The 17399-nt window shown below is 51.7% G+C and overlaps 2 protein-coding genes across 9 annotated transcripts; both read left to right on the top strand.

Annotated features, from left to right (window-relative positions):
* Positions 1-446: 446 nt before the first annotated feature.
* Positions 447-4383, top strand: LOC114842933 (gamma-enolase-like). Of its 2 annotated transcripts, none has more exons than XM_029129018.3 (13): positions 447-598; positions 1168-1253; positions 1386-1481; positions 1596-1654; positions 1730-1799; positions 1878-2011; positions 2097-2319; positions 2396-2593; positions 3141-3217; positions 3292-3416; positions 3515-3623; positions 3704-3762; positions 3913-4383. In XM_029129018.3, the coding sequence occupies exons 1-13, from the start codon at positions 495-497 to the stop codon at positions 3980-3982; spliced, it is 1410 nt and encodes a 469-aa protein (XP_028984851.2). In that variant the 5' UTR covers positions 447-494; the 3' UTR covers positions 3983-4383. The 2 variants fall into 2 exon arrangements, with proteins under 2 accessions (XP_028984851.2, XP_040923666.1); XM_041067732.2 differs by lacking the exon at positions 447-598 and adding an exon at positions 671-819.
* Positions 4384-5743: 1360 nt separating this feature from the next.
* atn1 (atrophin 1) lies at positions 5744-15626 on the top strand. 7 transcript variants are annotated; one of them, XM_029128910.3, is made up of 10 exons: positions 5744-6014; positions 7614-7750; positions 8197-8298; positions 8656-8775; positions 8950-11747; positions 11855-12071; positions 12216-13701; positions 14048-14215; positions 14330-14510; positions 14908-15626. In XM_029128910.3, exons 2-10 carry the CDS (start codon positions 7724-7726, stop codon positions 14939-14941), a joined length of 5133 nt encoding a protein of 1710 aa, XP_028984743.1. In that variant the 5' UTR covers positions 5744-6014; positions 7614-7723; the 3' UTR covers positions 14942-15626. The 7 variants fall into 7 exon arrangements, 6 of the variants coding, with proteins under 6 accessions (XP_028984743.1, XP_028984745.1, XP_028984746.1 ...); XM_055503086.1 differs by having other exon boundaries at positions 5745-6014; positions 14048-14191; XM_029128911.3 differs by having other exon boundaries at positions 5745-6014; positions 12213-13701; positions 14048-14191.
* Positions 15627-17399: the final 1773 nt, after the last annotated feature.

The raw sequence follows: 17399 nt of genomic DNA, 5'->3' as shown, positions 1-17399 counted from the left end.
TGGGTCTGTCATTGTTGAGATATATCCTCCCTTGTTGTAATATCTTCTGCCTGTCGCCTACATTTAAAGTGTACAGTTGTTTGTTTTCTTTGTTTCAACGAACCCTTACATTTCGACAGGATGAGGGCTCTGACGCTGTTTGAGAACATCTGCAAATGACATTTAGCCGTTTGTTAAGACAATATTTGCACATCCTTGGTCTTGTTGTACTTTGTGAACAGATGAGCAGATGTACATGCAGCAAACAACCAAACAATGAATAGCACTATTATGGAGACTGGAATTCTGTCACATGCATAGGTTGAACCAGAGAAACCCTGCGGTGCCAACGACACACCGCACTCTTACACTCTTTTGCTGCATCTTGCCAATAAAAACATGTATAACTCTTGCAGTTCTGCGCTGTCTTGCTTTACACCCTCTCCTCTACCATTTTTATTCCCTCCCATCCTCTCGGCATCTTCCAATGACTCACACGCTCCCCCTCCCCCCGCATGTCACACGTTTTCGCCCCATCTCCTCCCGCCTCCCCGCGTTCGCTGCCTCTTATTCGTCCGCTTCCACTCACCTACTACGCCAGGCTTCAAATACGCTGCAGGTAATGCTTGAAAAGATTAATCTGTTTCTTCATTCCTTCCATCCCTCTAAGCCTCCTCGCTCCTCCTCCCCCTTCCTCTCATCTTCTCATTTCCTTCTGCTCCGTGTTTCCTCACCGTCATCATCTCTCCATTGGTCCATGTTCGCACTCACTCACTGAAGCAGCTGAGAAATTGAAGTGTCTTGTGATCTGGAACAGTTTGACAGTAGATTCATAAATAGGTATGTGTTATTAGCATTTGATTTATGGTTATTTCACTGTGTATATGCGTGTGTGTGTGTATTTCCATCCCTGAGGCTGCGTCACTATCACCACAGTGTGTCCATGTAGGGGAGAAGAAAACAGTGCAAAGTGCTTGTGACGATTATGAAATATTGAGCTGTCAGCTGTAATGAAATGCATTTTTGATGTCTGCATTAGATATGTTGGGGATTTTCATATACATCGGTCTCTGTACACAGCTTTGCTTATTCGTGTTATATTAATAATAAAACAGTGGTTTTATATGAGCACTGAGCTGTTTTAGCAGGACGGATGATTAAACAAGCTAATGTTTCTTGTTTTTGCAGGATGTCTATATTGAATATTGTTGCCAGGGAGATCCTGGACTCCAGGGGAAACCCCACTGTGGAAGTGGATCTGCATACAGACAAAGGCATACAGTGACATGTAGTAATGTAATCTGTGGCTGTAATCTTTATTCTCACAGGCCTCTCATCCTCTTGTTTCTCACTCTCTCTGACTCCTTCCTTCCCTTCATCCCTCGAATCCCCTGCGTCATCCCCAGGTCTGTTCAGGGCTGCCGTGCCCAGCGGCGCGTCCACCGGCATCTATGAGGCTCTGGAGCTCCGGGACGGAGACAAGACGCGCTACAAGGGCAAAGGTGAGCGCTCGGTGCGAGACGCGTCCTCTACGCCGCTCTATTACGTATTCCCACAAGGATTTCGTCTCGTTCTGTGTCACACAAGCAGATTGACCTGCTTTAAATATCTTATAGGTGTAACCAAAGCTGTTGGCCACATTAATGACACCCTTGCACCTGCCCTCATCCAGTCGGTGAGTAGGAGTAAAACTGGATAAAATGTCCTTTTGGCGACTGGAGGAGGACAAACACGAACCGCTTTGTTGCAGGGAACCAGTGTGTTAGAGCAGGAGAAACTGGACAACATGATGATTGGAATGGACGGCACTGACAACAAATGTAAGCCTGATCGGGTGAAAGCCTGCACCAGCGATTAGCACCCATGCGATGTGAGACTCCGTCTGACTTCTCCTGCAGCTAAGTTTGGGGCCAACGCTATTCTGGGCGTGTCTCTGGCCGTCTGCAAGGCCGGCGCGGCAGAGAAAGGAGTCCCCTTGTATCGCCACATTGCCGATTTGGCCGGAAACAGAGAGCTGGTGCTGCCTGTTCCTGTGAGTCATCCACCGTATATAGTCTTATGGTGCAGATTTGCAATTATTTACGATTTCTCTCACGCGCTTTGGGCCACACACTCAGGCGTTCAACGTGATCAACGGGGGCTCCCATGCCGGGAACAGACTGGCCATGCAGGAGTTCATGGTGCTTCCTGTTGGGGCGGAGTCGTTCCGCAACGCGCTCCGCGTGGGGGCCGAGCTCTACCAGACGCTGAGAGGCGTCATCAAGGAGAAATACGGCCAGGATGCCACCAACGTGGGGGATGAGGGAGGCTTTGCCCCCAACATCCAGGAGAACAGTGAAGGTGAGCACAGCAGGGTGAGGACACGAAGCCCCTCTCCCTTGTTGTAACCAGACCTCTCCCTCTGTCGCCCTGTCAGCGCTGGAGCTGATAAAGACGGCCATAGAGAAAGCGGGCTTCACGGACAAAGTGGTGATAGGGATGGACGTCGCTGCCTCCGAGTTCTTCATCGAGGGCAAGTACGACCTTGACTTCAAGTCTCCCCCCAACGCCGCGCGCAACATCAGTGCCGAGGAGCTGGCCGGCATCTACCAGGGCTTCATCAGCAACTACCCTGGTGTGTATCATGACGTCGGTGTGTTGAACACACTCACTGCAGGCCAAGGTTGAGCTGGTTTACTCTTTCCAAGTCTTTGCAAGTTTTGCTACTTTATACTTTTTATTCCAATAAATGTATTCATTATTCTCATATTTTTTAAGTTCAATTGTTGGCTTAAAAGCTGTTCAAATGAAATCCTCCAGCAGCTGCGGAGAAGAGAAACGCGAGGAACCTCCTGAGCCTGGTCTCTCCTCCTGACATGCGCGCCCACTAAAGAGCTTTTAATTATGCGCTACATTGCACATTTGGCAAGCAGGGACCTACACTGATGTGGCTCTTTACTCTGTCAATGGTGCCTCCTGCTTGTGTTGTCGAGTGTGTGTGTGCGTGTGTGCATCTGTGTGTAATGAGAGAACATTTAAAGACATTAGTCCAATTACTCGTTATTAGAAGTGTCACTGGTGCTCTGGTCCCGTTGGCCTACTGGGAAATAATAAAAAATGTTCTACAAAACAGGTTGATACACTGTTGCGAGAAATATTTCATTTGATTCATTTTCCTCCAGTTGTGTCCATTGAAGACCCGTTTGACCAGGACGACTGGCCTGCTTGGTCACAGTTCACAGCCTCAGTGGGCATCCAGGTGAATACATTAAATATGTCCCTGTCGCGTGCATGCGTCCACTTTACTTCTGTTAACATCGTCTTTGTTTGCAGGTGGTTGGCGATGATCTGACAGTGACTAACCCTCGCAGGATACAGCGAGCTGTGGAGGACAAGGCCTGTAACTGCCTGCTGCTCAAAGTCAACCAGATTGGTTCGGTCACCGAGGCCATCAAGGCGTGAGCTCCCTGCTTGTGTGCAGCATTAACGCACACACGCGCTTGTGTGTGTGACTGTGCAGCACAGGAGCCGTTGGTGACGCGTCCCTGTCTCCCAGGTGTAAACTGGCCCAGGAGAACGGCTGGGGCGTGATGGTGAGCCACCGCTCGGGGGAGACGGAGGACACGTTCATAGCCGATCTGGTGGTTGGTCTGTGCACTGGGCAGGTAACGCACGCACAACACTCACCTCCATGGTCCACGGGCGCGGTGCACAGAGGCTAAAGCGCACGGTGATCTCCCTCCAGATCAAGACTGGAGCTCCCTGTCGGTCCGAGCGCCTGGCCAAGTACAATCAGCTCATGAGGTGGGTTCATGTCATTACGCTTAAGTAACTAGCTTAACTATCTCTTATACAGTGTTTTATGATTATGCTTTTCTTTTCCTTCTCTTCATTCGTCCATCTGCTGTTTCCTTTCTCCCTGCTCTGCATTTCTCTCCGTCCTCTTCGTGTCAGGATTGAGGAGGAGTTGGGCGACCAGGCCCGCTTTGCTGGGCACAGCTTTCGCAATCCCAGCGTCCTATAAGCGCTCCTGCCCTCAGCATAGAGAAAATATATAGAAATGATGGCATATATGCATAACTCACATGTTTCACTTGAATTCATTAAAACTACACCTACACCATACGTAAGATTCGCTGTACAGCATATTGATCTGATGCTTGGGATTGATGAGCACAGCTGGTTGCAGTAAATCCCAAGTCTAGTGGTAATAAATGTGCTTTAATAATGTGTCTTTCCTCAACGTACCGTTACAGCATTTCTTCATTCAACCTGATCGCTCTGATTGTCTCCTCACTTGCGCTGCTGAAACGTTCTGACCTTTTGTGTCCCGTTGTGTCCATCCTACTCCTGTCTCTCATGATCTGCTACAAAAATTGTGTCTGAGGTTAAGCAAAATAAAGAAATGGTCTATGTGAACTTAAACCAAGTCGCTACTTGTCGTTTATTCCTCTTTATCTCTCATTTTAATATGAAACCAGGGAATTCAGCCTACAGGTAAAATCACCTACTACTAAGAATAACAAAATAATAGAATATATTGATAAAGCTTTGTTCCAAGTCTATAGTGTAGTATAATATAATATAGGACTAGATATTCTACAATAGGTTAAAAGAATAATAAATGCAGTGAATGTATAGTAAATAATATATTCGAATTACAATGGCTGCACAAAACGTGTGTTTGCTGCATACAAATACTATATTTACAGTGTCTGTACTATACAACAATTCAAATGTATGTTAAAATGTTTACAGATGCTTATGACGCCTCGTTGTGTGACATAACGTAACATTGCATGTTCATACATTGCTAAACAAGGGGACATGTTACAATACATTCGTGAGCCCAGCAGCAGAGGGAGCTCGGTGGGTTCTTGTCACCGGTGACGATGATGATGATGAAGGGAGGCTGAAGCCGCGCACGCGCACATGGCCCATGAAATCCGGCCGGATTGCTATGGTTACCACACAATAGGAGACGGGACAGGGGGCTGCGTGAAGGGGAACGAGAGAGAGAGAGAGTGAGATCGACATGAGCGGAGGAGGAGGAGGAGGAGGTGGAGGTCTGCAGAGCCGCTTGACTGGACACACCGCTGCAAGCTTTAGACAGACAGACAGGCAGGCAGGCAGACAGACAGGCAGACAGACAGACAGGCAGGCAGACAGACAGGCAGGCAGACAGACAGGAAGCGGCGGACAGACGCTTAACCTCAGCACAGCAGCCCTGTTTAATCATCGATTTAATTAGACGCCGCGGCCTCTTTGTCAAGTCGTTAAACGTTCACGCAGTGAGAAGTGTTTGTCTACGTGTCGGCACGCGCGTGGAGCCCAAAGAACAAAGGGCCGCCGGACGTGTGCGCCGCTTCCCTTCGCACTGACGCGCCGCCAGACGCGCGCTCGTCCGTCCAGCGTGAAGCTGAGCCGCCTCATACAGTAAAGGTGACTGGAGGGACTAGGCAACAGCGACGGAGAGACCCTCCCTCTTGATCCCCTCCCTCTTCAGAGTTTTGGCCCTCTCTCTGCGCTTCTCTTCCTCCTTCTCCCTGCCTCACTACTCCCTCCTCCTCCTCCTCCTCCTCGCCTCTCTCCTTATGCAAATCACGCCCTCTCCTCTTCTCCCTTTCTCTCACCCGACGTGCATCCCTCTCTCCGGCTCACCCCTCCGCTAAAAATTGTGACTGTAGGACCGTAGAGGGGGTATTAAAAAAGTGCAAGTCGTCTTAGAGGAAGAGGGGGAGTAGGTAGGGTGGGAGAGGGAGGGGGGCAAAAAAAAAGAAAAAGGGGGCGAAAGGGGGTGGGGAAGAGGCGAGGGTACGCATCAATTTGTACAGTCTTCAGTTGGCACCCCTGTTTTTTTTTTCCTGCACCGAACAGAAAGAGATTTCTCCTGCATTATTGTTATGGTCGGAGCCCGTTGCAATATGAGCCAGCACGAGCCTCTGTTGACAGACGCCTGGGCTCGGAGGTGTGCGTGTCAGCGTGCAACATAAAACGACAAAACAGAGGCAGAGAAAGGAAGGCGCGAGCGGAGCACGCATCGCTGGATATTATAGGTAAGAGACGGGGGACTGAGTGTTTGCACGCTGCGTGTTGGACCGGGTCCTGCCGGCCACGTCCGTGCTCCCCCTTCGCGTTTTTGTGCCGCCTTTGTGCGTTAATTATCCCCACGCTCCTGCGCCGTGGCGAAATTATGTGCCCCGGTGAATTAATGGTGATGGGGCGCGCGACGCGCGCCCGCATTCCAGCGAGCGAAGGGAGAAGGCAGCGCCGGTGCGACGACGGCCGCGCGTCGCCATTCCCGAACGTCGGCCCGCTTTCTCTGGAGATGTGCGGCGTCTGGGAACGGCGGTGCAAAGGCATCCATTCTGACTGGGAGCACGTATGCGCTGCTGAGCACGACTCGCCCCCCCCCCCTCCCTCCTCGTCGTAGGTGGACGGTGTGCGTCCGCCGTGGAGCAGCCGCGGCCGGGCTCGTGCGTGTCGGTAACGGGGAAGAAAGGGAGGAAGCGCCGCTGCGGTCCGCGGTGATGCGAGCGCTGCAACACGCTGCCGCTTTGCATCACGCGCAGTGGTTCCATTTGTTGATAATGCAAATGCGTTGTGCGGGTGCTCGTGGGCGCGTGCACGCGTGGGCATGCACAGGGACTAGTTAATCCTAGTGTGTGTGTATGCGTGTGTGTGTGTGTCTACTGACCATCACTGTGGCAGTGGACCACAGACAGGCCCGTAGCTGCCACCTGTAACTGAGATGCATTGTGAACGCAGACCCACTCAGCTGCATGTTTTCCACTCCAGCGTAATAAACTTAGTCATCCCCGTGTTCATTAGTGTGAGTATTTACACACTGCATTGCCTGTAACTGCCTCCTGGTCCCGTCCTCCTCCCTTGTGCACACGAGGCGCGTGTGCGGTGATTGTGACTGTTCAGTTCTTCACAGACTGAACCCGTCGCCGGAGCAAGCGCCGATAATGAATGCACAGCCGTGTGTGTTGGAGCTCGCCCTTAAATCACATTTAAATCCCGCATGCCTAAATCGACGCAGACATATGTGCCGGCTTCTCGTACGGCGGCCGCGCTAACTATTCAGGGAAATATTTCTCTTTCCCGTGCAGTGGCGTGCACTATTTATATCCTCATTCAGTATACATGAGCCATGTTTTCATCAGAGTGCTATGTGAATGAATGGATCAGACAAGCCCTACTCGAGTCCATTGATGGATAAAGGGTCCTGACATTGTGCATTTCGCTAATGGCTAAATAAGCAGGTGATCACAACCAGGTCATGCGGTTTAACCACAACTGGCACTGAGTTTGGGCCGTGCTGAGGGGGGGGTGGCCCTGTGTTCTCCTCCAGACCCTGAACGCAACCTACCTGCGTCAGTCAGCACCTTTTCTCGCTCCACACCTGCAGTTGTTCCTCAGCGGCGAGTCTGGCTGCGTTGCGCCCGACGGCGTGGCTGCCGTGCTGTAAACAGAGAGGCGACAGCGGAGCGCAGTGCAAAAGCCGCTGTCCCGATACACTGCAAGGCATGCTGGGAATTTAAACGTTGTAACCGTTGTTTGTCACCGCGCCCCGAGCCCGGTTTTGACGCTTTTGGACTTCTGTGCAGATAAACCTGAATGATGCCTTCTGTGTTTATGCTTCTCCGCAGGTGTCGGTAGCTCGCGTGGTGTAGGACACGGTCCGGTCAGTCAGCAACGGGAACCAGTTCAGTGCCTGCAATGGCCTGTGTTGTAAAATGGACGCTATAGAGAAGAAATAATGAAAACACGGACGCACAAAGAATTGGTACGAGAAAAAGGCCCCATTTCTCCAACGGCGTCAGGCTTTGTGTACCTGTCTAGTTGTTGAATGTACACTTGGCAAAGTCGTAATCAGTACAATATGTGCAATTATGTCACAACAGCACGTCTGACTAAGATGTAAATGATTTCTTTGGCTGTGACAGGCAGTAATGTGGTCTGAAATAGCAGATTCCGTGTTCATACTTCATCCTCTGTCTCCTCTCCATGTCCTTCGCTCCCACGCCCTTCTTCTTCTTTCTTGCCTTTGTTGCTTTTCCCCATGTGCCGCACAAATCCCACTTTTTGCGTTGCATTGTGACCGTTTCCGCCACCACCAACGCATCCCTCCGTTCATTTCGTGCCCATATTTCCTGTTTTTCTTTCATATTTTTCACCCTCGAACGCCTTCCCCACGCCTCCAAAATCGCCCTTTATTGCTGATCTTTGCAGATGCCCGTGCGCAGTGGGCGCCGGCGGGGGGCGAGCGAGGAGAGAAGGGGCAGACGCCCGCACCCCAGCCCCACTCGCCCAGAACGCAACGACCGGCAGACGGTTAGAGCGGCTCTTTGCTCCTCTTTTATTCTATTCCGTGTTTGACTATAGATGTGTTTGTTTGCATGGGAGAATGCAAATCATTACCGATAACGTGTCTGTCTTGGATTGTGCGCGTGCTGTCAGTGCATGAGTCATCAGTGCGATTGCCACAGACCCTTGTCTTGTCAGTGTTGTTCGATAGTGTGTTTTACATCCGAGCACTTTGAAATCTTTTATGTTTCCTGTTTGACACTGATGCTGCGTGTGTGTGTGTGTGTGCGTGTGTGCAAGTGTGGCTTTGTTCTAAAAACAGCCGTCAGCCTATTAGGGATTCAGAAGCATTGCTACGGAATTAAAAGTCTTGTGTTGTTTTAGCAAAGAGGTGCTGCTGAGGAATTGGCTGGAAATCGCTTCAGTCGCAGATCACAAGGGCATGATTCATCAGAGAGTGAGGGGGAGGAACTTGTGTCTCCTCCAAAGAGGCAGAAAGTTCAGGTTTGTGTTACATTTCATCAACCTGTTATATAAAGCTGATTTACCAAAGTTTGGTTCTGCTAAATCCCATTAAAGACAACTGAGGAGTTAACGGTGTCAAGGGTTGGACACCTCTCCATTCTCAGAATATAGATTTTTTGTTAATTTACATGACTATGTTTTTTTTCTTAACAGGATTCAGCCTCTACCCCAAACCCTCCAACATCAACACACACGACTGACAGCTCGGCTCCTTCCACCATCCCACCTCCAACCTCCATTGCCAACCAATCCCGTGAGAGTGACAACGAGGACGGCCAATCCCAGGGCAGCAGGAGTTCCGTTGTAGGGAGCCTGGCGAATAGCAGCAGCAGTCTGAGCAGTGGGCGGGACATAGACCAGGACAATCGTTCCTCGTCCCCAAGTCTCTCTGCTTCCCCTCTGGGAAGCTTGGACTCCGACTCCGACGGGCCCGAATCACCAAAGCAAGGAGAGAGGGAGAAATGCAAGGAGGGAGGAGCAGGGAAGGCTGCGGCAGAGGACAGGAGAGTGCTCCGAGAGGGGAGAGGGGATGTGGAGTCGTGTGGAGATGGAGAAAAGCGGGATACAGATGCAAGAATTGAAGACTGCTCTCCTGTTAAGCCTCCTCCTTCTACCCCGTGCTCTTCCTCTGGTCTGGCTCCCTCTCTACGCGCAGCAGGCGATTCATCAAATGACAGCAATAGCGGGAGAAAGTCCTATTTCTCCCTGGACTCCAAATTGATGTGCAAAGTGGAGTATGGTGTCGACGCTGCACTTAGCGGCAACAGAATTAATTCCAAAGCCAGCACACAGTGTGTGACCAAGACAACTGTTTCGGGAGGAGATTTCTCCCATAACAGCCCCAACATTCCCCACTCCATGCCCCTTTCTCTTCCTCCCCCACCGGCCCTGAAGCCTTTGGAACTTGGGGGACAGAACCTGCCGGCAGAAGTTAAGCCGGAAAGAGACAAAACAGAAAAGACAGACAAACTTCTGGACAAACCTCAGTCCACTCCCCCGTCTCTGTTGCCACAGACCGGCCCCCAGCCACAGTCCCAACCTCAGAACCAAACATCCGCCCATCCTCACCACTACAGCTGGCAGGGTGGCACTGCCACTGGTTGCCAGGGGAGCTGGGGCTACACCCGTTACCCTAGCAACCACCACTCACACCAACCCCAGCATCAGCCCCCTGTGCAGCAACAGCAACTTCCCTCTGTTTACAACCCTCCGTCCTCTCGCCACTCCTCCTCCCACCCCTCTTACCTCCCCCATCCTCACCCCCACCCCCACAGAGAGTACCTTCCCAGGTACGCTGGAGGGGGAGGGGACAGAGAGAGGGGGGCTGCAGGAGAGAGGGAGAGGGGAGTGAGGGGGGAGTGTGGGGGGAGGGACATCAACAGGGAATTCTCTGCTCCTATTGGCAACAACAACACCAATACTAGTGGGGGTAACAGCAACAGTGCTTGTGGTGGGATGGGTGGACCTAACAGCATCCAAAACAGGGAATTTGGGGGTCTGTCCGTAGGTCAGGGTCGGGACTTCCAAGGTTCTGGAAGAGATGGACCTAATTTGGGACCTGAAAGAAGAGACTTTGGTCCAACATTTAGAGACAGAGAGAGAGAAAGGGAACGTGAAGGAGGGAGGGAGTTCCCTCTGCCAAACCAAAACCAGACTAGAGACTTTGGCCCCAATGGAACGGGAGGGGGTCATAGTAGAGACAAAGATGGAGGCAGATGGAGTGAGTTTGGGGGCCAGACAAGAGAGGTTGTAGGCAACAGTAACCCAAACAGCAGCTCCGTTCCCCAGGGACACCCCCCAAGTTCAACCAGCGGGTTACCTGTCACACCCATGCTAAACAGAGACCCACCTGCATCCCCTCAAAACAACTCCAGTCACCCCTCCCAGCCTCCACACTCCCACCCACACCCCCCAAACTCATCCAACCGAGACTTCCCTCCTCCTATGGACCCACCACAAACCCCCTCCTCTGGAGCAGACCACTTTCACCGAGAGTATCCACCCACTGGAGGAAAAGACTTTCCTGCTGGTGCGCCTCCTTCCACTGGCACAAATCGAGAGTATCTAAATTCTCCTGGGGTGAATCCCAACCTAGGACGGGAGTATCCAGGGCCTGGAGGAACCCAACACCCTCACCCACCTCACCCCCACTACCAGCCTGGACCCAGGGACAGAGAACGGGACTCAAATCTGCGAGAGTCTACTTTGTACCAAAACCGTGGAGGCCCAAATCAACCTCCTGCACTCTCTCCTTCCTCCTCTTCCAGTCATCACGGACACCCTTCCAATGCTCCCTATGCCCCTCCACCACCTCAGCCTCCTCTACCCCCTCCTCAGACCTCTCATACCCAGCCACCCTCATCAGGTATGGTGCCCAACGTGCGACCCTCACACTATCAGTCGTCTGCCCAGACTCCTCCAACACCTCTATCGCCCTTACCGAGCCCATCCACCAACCAGATGGGAGCCTTTTCATCCTTTCCCCCTGGTTCCTCCTCTGCGCCCAACATGCCACTTCCTGGTGCAGGTGTGTCATCAAGCTGTTCACCTGGATGTCGACCCTCCCCCTTCCATGGCACTTTGAGCAGCCACACTCCATTCAGTGGAGCCTATCACTCCAACGGGAACAGTGGCAGCAACATCAACAGCAATAGCAACAGCAGTGCACCGAGCAATAGCAGCTCACAGTCGCTTTCGCCTCAAAACGTGTCCAAAGGACCTCCGGGTTTAAGTATCTCTGTCAACAACAACAGCAACTCGGTCCCTTCCTCCAGTTCTTCAATGCCGAGTGGAGACGGGCATGTGGATTCTGGTCCACCTCCAGCACCTGTCATCAAAGAAGAGCCAATAGAAGAGAGGGAAGAGAATGAAAGCCCACCCCCAGTGTTGAGAAGTCCCTCTCCTGAACCCAAAGCTGTAGACATTCCCATCCATGCCAGCCAATCAGCACGGTGAGCTTAAAAATACATGTATATAGGTGTGATTACCTAGAATAGACTGTTACATCATCACTTTGTTTGATACCTAATGATGACACTCATCACACCAATATGTCTAGGTTCCACAAGGTTCTTGACCGTGGCAGCGGGAACTCCTGCGCCCGCAGCGACGTCCTCTTTGTACCGTTAGATGGCTCCAAACTGTGGAAGAAGAGGAATGAGATGATCGAAAGGGCTCGTAGGGAGGTCGAGCAGCGAGCCAGAGACCTCAGAGAAAAAGAGAGAGAGCGAGAGAGGGAGCGTGAGCGCGAGAGGGAGTTGGATCGACATCTGCAGGTGTGCACACTGGGCGCGATGATCGCACAGCGTGTCAGATTTAATGGATTCGATGTGGATAAAATTGATCACTTTAATGTGAGGGGACGACTGCGGATCAGGGCAGATGTGATTTACGGTGTTCTTCTGTTTTCTCTGTAGCAGCAGAAGGACATCAGCGCTGCTGGAGGGGGTCGCCCGAGCTCCTCGCTCTTCTTCCCCTCCTCTTCGTCCATCATCCTCGACCCTTCATCCTCCTGCCCTTCTTCCTCGGCCAACCCCGTCTCCCACCCTCCCCCGCACCCCCAGCATCATCCCACACATCCACATGCCCACCTTCCTCCAGCAAACCACCTCCACCCCTCCCTCACCCACTCCATCCCTCATTCCCTCCTCCTGCCAGCCATGGGCGGGGCATCGGCAGTGGTTGGAGGGCCACAGGGGGCCCTAGGTATAGGTCTAGGAGGTCCTTATTTGGGCCCTGATACCCCAGCACTTAGAACCCTTAGCGAGTATGCTCGCCCTCATGCCATGTCTCCTCTTGGGGCAGCAAGTCGTGCCCAGGCACACCACCCACAGGTTCACCATGGCCATCCCCATGTGCACCCCTCATTCTTCCTTCCACAGTTCCAAAATCATGCTTTGGGACACCCACACCACCTGCCTGCGGATGCAGCCACAGCAGCAGCCATCTTAGGCTTTTTGTATGGCGGCGGCCTGGAAGGTGGCCCAGGTGTAGGCCACCCTGGAATGGCAGGGGGTCCAGTTCCTGGAGGGATTGGGGGCGTGGGGTTAGGGGGAGTGGGCTTCCCTCATGCCATGGCTGCACATCGAGATAGAATAAAGCCGGGATTTGAGTTTAAGAGTGACGAGCGGGTGTACCCACCGGGGTCCATGCCTGATCCTGCAGCTCTTGCTCTTGCTCACTCGCATTCACACGCTCATGCCAGTTCTCATGCACATGCACATTCCCTGCTGCTTGGAGGAGCAGTGGGACCTACCGAAGTGGCACTCTATGGCACTCCTCCCCCAGCTCCTCCCGGCCCACCACAACTCCAGAACCCAAACCTGCCTCCCGTATCCCGACCCCCAAACCCTCCTGTCCCGCAGTCTTTGTCAAATCCACCTCCTTCCTCTCTTCTCCCGCCTTCTCTCCCCTCTCACCCTTCATCTGCGCCACCGACTGCACCCCCACCCCCGGCAGCCCCCACTGCGCCTCCGCCAGTTCCTCCACCGTCTGCTCCACCAACCTCCAGTGCTGCCTCGCTTCATCACCCAGTTCCCCATTCTACTTTTCCCAGCTCCCTGTCCTCTCATCTGCCACCGGCCCCTGCCCCGGCCGCTCCCCCTGAGACCTACCCCACACCCACTCGCTCTCCTGCCTCCTTTGAGCGAGATAGGAGTGGGGACAGAGAGCAGGAAAGGGAGAGAGACAGGGCACCTTTGTCAGCCTTCGGGGACAGGGAGCGGGAAAGAGAGAGGGAGCGAGAAAGGGGAGGAAGTGGTGGAGGAGGCGCAGGTGGAGGGGCGAGTGGCGGAGGAACAGGTGGAGGGGAGAACCTGGGGCGCCTTCAGATGCTAAACGTGACGCCTCATCATCACCAGCATTCACACATCCACTCACATCTTCACCTACACCAGCAAGACACAGGTACCCACTGCTACTAACAATGCTGTCATTGTCACTGATAAGAAACCTCAGAATATAGAGCTGTGTTACTAGAATTAATTAAGACGAGCGGAAGATCTGTATGTTGTGTTGATATGGACCCGTATTACTGCACCATGAGCGTCAGCAATGATGAACTACATGACGTTGTGGGGTTTGTGGGATTGATGTAAACCATGTAATTCAATTTGAGGAGATTGCTTACATTTTTTTCAGATTTTGTGAACTTGCTAGTTGCAATCAGGAAGTGTATCGTAAAGACCATATGCCGATGCTTCGACTCATATTAAATGTCTCCTGTATTTCCTATTACATCACTGGCATCCAGCGGCGGGCGGGGTTCACCCCCTGATGGACCCACTGGCGTCGGGGTCTCCTTTGGCTCGACTCCCGTATCCAGGGGCCACACTAGGCACCCCCATCCTGGCTCACCCCCTCACTGACAGCGAGGTGCTCCGCCAACAGCTGTTTGGTGAGGAGAAGGCTCCTCGTCCATGTACTCGTTCACTTTTCTTCCTCCAACAACTTCACAGTACTGACACTTTATGAAGACTCTTAATCGGAATAGTGTTGACTGACCCGGGTGTGTCCTCCCCGGTTTGTTTGACAGGCGCTCCTTTCCGTGACCTGCCCCAGCCTTCCTCACTCACTGGTCCCATGTCAGCAGCCCATCAGCTCCAGGTCATGCAGCAGGCCCAGAGCGCAGAGCTGCAGATCCAGAGACTAGCCCTGGAACAACAGTGGATCCATCACCACCACCACCACTCCCTGACCCAGGACGAGTATTACAGGTACTGTACAGTGGTGGGAAATGTTCATGCAAAGTCAGTGATTCCAATGTTGCTACTGAATATATTTAATAGCTGATATAGTTTTTATAAATAGAGATATAGATATAGTTATTTTATGAAGAGAACAACTCAGACCTGCCTCGTTACAGCCTGTAACATGAGAACCAGAGCTGTGTATATTATCGGTCATGGCTTACTGACGCTTCACTCGGCACATGCATGCAGTTTATTGCCAACACCTTTGGGAACTGTGAATCTATTTGCAAGAATTGTTCTGTCCCGAGACCCGATCCACAGATGCAGCTCAGGCTGGAAAATGTGTTGTTAAAGGAGTAAAAGAGCTTTAGCTGACACTGGGTCTCAACTTTATCATCCGCTCTCACCTTTCACCTTTTAGTCACTTGAAGAAAGAAAGTGACAAGACCCTGTGAGGGAGGGGCGCTACGACGAGCAGCATGGAGACAAGCCGGGGACAACGCGCGCGGGAATGACGTGAGGCGAAAGCGGTGGGAAGAAGGAAGGCCCTCGAAAGTAGAACCTGGAATAATGGACAGGGAATCCACTGAGGGAAAGGGATGGACAACAGAGGGAGGAGGGTGCGAAGTGTTGCGCACGGTCCAACCTCCAGCACCTCCCTGCATAACGTTCCCCCTCCCCAGTCCTGTTTTGTATCGTGCTCTGTACAGTATATTAGATGGGGGCGACATTAGTGAAGTCCAGTCTGTGTAAAATACTTGATGCCAGAAGGAATGTGTACATGAGTCTCTTTTATGTCATTGCATGTAGCTAGGCGCTTATTCTGAACTGGTGGAACTTTTGGTTCTATTTTTAGTAATTGCCCCCTCTTTTGTATCGGAGGGGTGTTCTATATGCATGAGACCAGCAATTTAGTGTTATGTTTATGATCAATAGTATTGTTATTATGATTAATGTGGTCTGTTTGTTGATAATGATATAATTATATATACAGTACATATTATTTGTATTATTTTTTTACATTTTCATGGTATGGCAGTCGGTTTTTATTTTTATTTTTTTTTTCAATTTTCCTTGTGAAACAAGATGCAAATGAAGGCAAAAAAATCGGGAAATAAATTATAATCTTTTTTGCTAGTCTCCTGCCTATTCATGCGTGAGCTGTTTTCCCCCCTCTCACATACATTCAGACTATTTGCCCCGTCTTTGTTTTATACAAGTCACTCATGCACAAAGCATATCAAATTCCTGCCTCTCCTCCCCCTTCCCCCTCTCTGCTCCTTCCCGACTCCCCCTCCTCCCCCCCTGTCGGTCTCTCCCTCCCTCTCTTGGTGAGTGTAGCTAATAGGAGACACATGGGATGAGTGCGAGACATGGGAGTTGAGTCGCTCCAGTGAACGCCAGCCACCCTGTTGAGAGAGCATTCCTCGCTGCACTGTAAATCTGAAAAGGACGGGAGGGGGAGAAAAAAAAAGCGTGGAAAGAGAGAAATGGAAGAGGGCAAAGGAGGGAGGAGCCGTGGGAGCGTGTTTTGCGGACGGCGCTGGAGGCTGCTCGCGTTCCCGCCGTGTCCGGCTGAAGGAGGCAACGGACACGGATCAGTGAATCCGGCCTTCACGTCACAAGACAGAATCACTGCTTTCACAGATTGGAGGACGCGCATGTGGTCACACAAACCTGACACCTTGTGCCTCTCATTCTTTGTTGACTCGCTCCGCCTCACGAGGTTTACTGTTTATTCGGCTCAGTCCCTCTCACTGAAACGTCCTCCCACTCGTGTCATCTTGGATGTGAGACACCATTGGCTCCATTGTGGAGCGACTCGCTCTGAGCTGCTATGTAGGCCGGGTGTCATTAAAAGTCACCTTGAATAAGTGTGCCGACGTAACGTACAGTGTCTTGCAGCAGGACAAATCGGATCCCCCCTCTGGTGACATCACATCTGGGGTTTATTCTTAGCCCCTCATCTCGCCTGCCGGGGCGGGTGAGGACGCGGGTGAGGGTGTGGAAGGCTGTTGGAGAGGGGTTTTCTGCTGACCCTTGTATGAACAGGTGCTTGGCCCGGTCGGTGAGACCTCCGCTCGAGCGCATCCTCCGGCTTCCTATTTATCTGCAGTGAGCGGCGTCCCGGCCCACCGCGGCAAAGTGGCCCGAGCGCCGGCCGAGAACAGAGGCCGCAGCCTTTTTCACCTCCTCTCACCCAGACAATCAACCTCCTCTGACCTCGTACTCCAGTCCGGGCGAGGAGGAGGGGATCCCAGAGGATCGTCTCGAGGCGTCGCTGAGCATCTTTAAGTGGTTGTAGACAACGTGTGGATCAGAGGGAGCTCTCTGTCTGCCTCCACGGCACCACGGCCCACCAGCAACCAGTTACGTGGTTCAAACTGGTCTAGTCGGACTGAAAATATCCATTTATATATATTTATATTATTTATATATTTATCACTGTGGGGTCAAATTACCTGACAATAAACCCCCCATTTAAATCAGCCCATGATTTGAATAACAAAACAGAAGGCGAATGCAGTAGATCAGGTTCATCTAACACATTCATTCTTTCACCCTGTGATCATCAGATTTGCTAACTGGACCACATTTGTTTCCTCCAAGATGTAGTTTCTCATGATGCCTGGTGTGGAAAATCTCGGCTTTGTGAAGGCTCAAGGTGGCGTTTGATTTGCTCAGGAACAGTGTTTGTTGGAGACAGAGGTGAGTGTTTCAGCTTTCTAGATCTTAAATGGAAACAGGTTAGAAAAGGATAAAAAAGCCCCATTAATGTGATGCTAGTTCACCGCGGTGCTGCACAGCTCCTGTGTTAGGTTTGAACAACGTGGAAAGAACAAGCTGTTATTAAAAATTGAGCAGTCAGGCATCAAATATTCATCTAATTGAAAGCATTATTTTGAGTTTGCT

The sequence above is a fragment of the Betta splendens genome, chromosome 16 (assembly GCF_900634795.4).
Source record: "Betta splendens chromosome 16, fBetSpl5.4, whole genome shotgun sequence".
NCBI classification, from domain to species: Eukaryota; Metazoa; Chordata; class Actinopteri; order Anabantiformes; family Osphronemidae; genus Betta; species Betta splendens.
Note: the sequence above shows the minus strand (reverse complement) of the source record. Positions and strands in the feature narration are given on the sequence as shown.

Bases quoted from the DNA above. Each gene is read 5' to 3' on its own strand.
- LOC114842933 (XM_029129018.3), top strand. From the start codon at position 495: ATGTCACACGTTTTCGCCCCATCTCCTCCCGCCTCCCCGCGTTCGCTG. The intron at 599-1,167 runs GTAATGCTTGAA...TTGTTTTTGCAG, and splicing joins AGGCTTCAAATACGCTGCAG to GATGTCTATATTGAATATTG. The intron at 1,482-1,595 runs GTGAGCGCTCGG...AATATCTTATAG, and splicing joins GACGCGCTACAAGGGCAAAG to GTGTAACCAAAGCTGTTGGC.
- atn1 (XM_029128909.3), top strand. From the start codon at position 7,724: ATGAAAACACGGACGCACAAAGAATTG. The intron at 7,751-8,196 runs GTACGAGAAAAA...TGATCTTTGCAG, and splicing joins CACGGACGCACAAAGAATTG to ATGCCCGTGCGCAGTGGGCG. The intron at 8,776-8,949 runs GTTTGTGTTACA...TTTTCTTAACAG, and splicing joins CAAAGAGGCAGAAAGTTCAG to GATTCAGCCTCTACCCCAAA.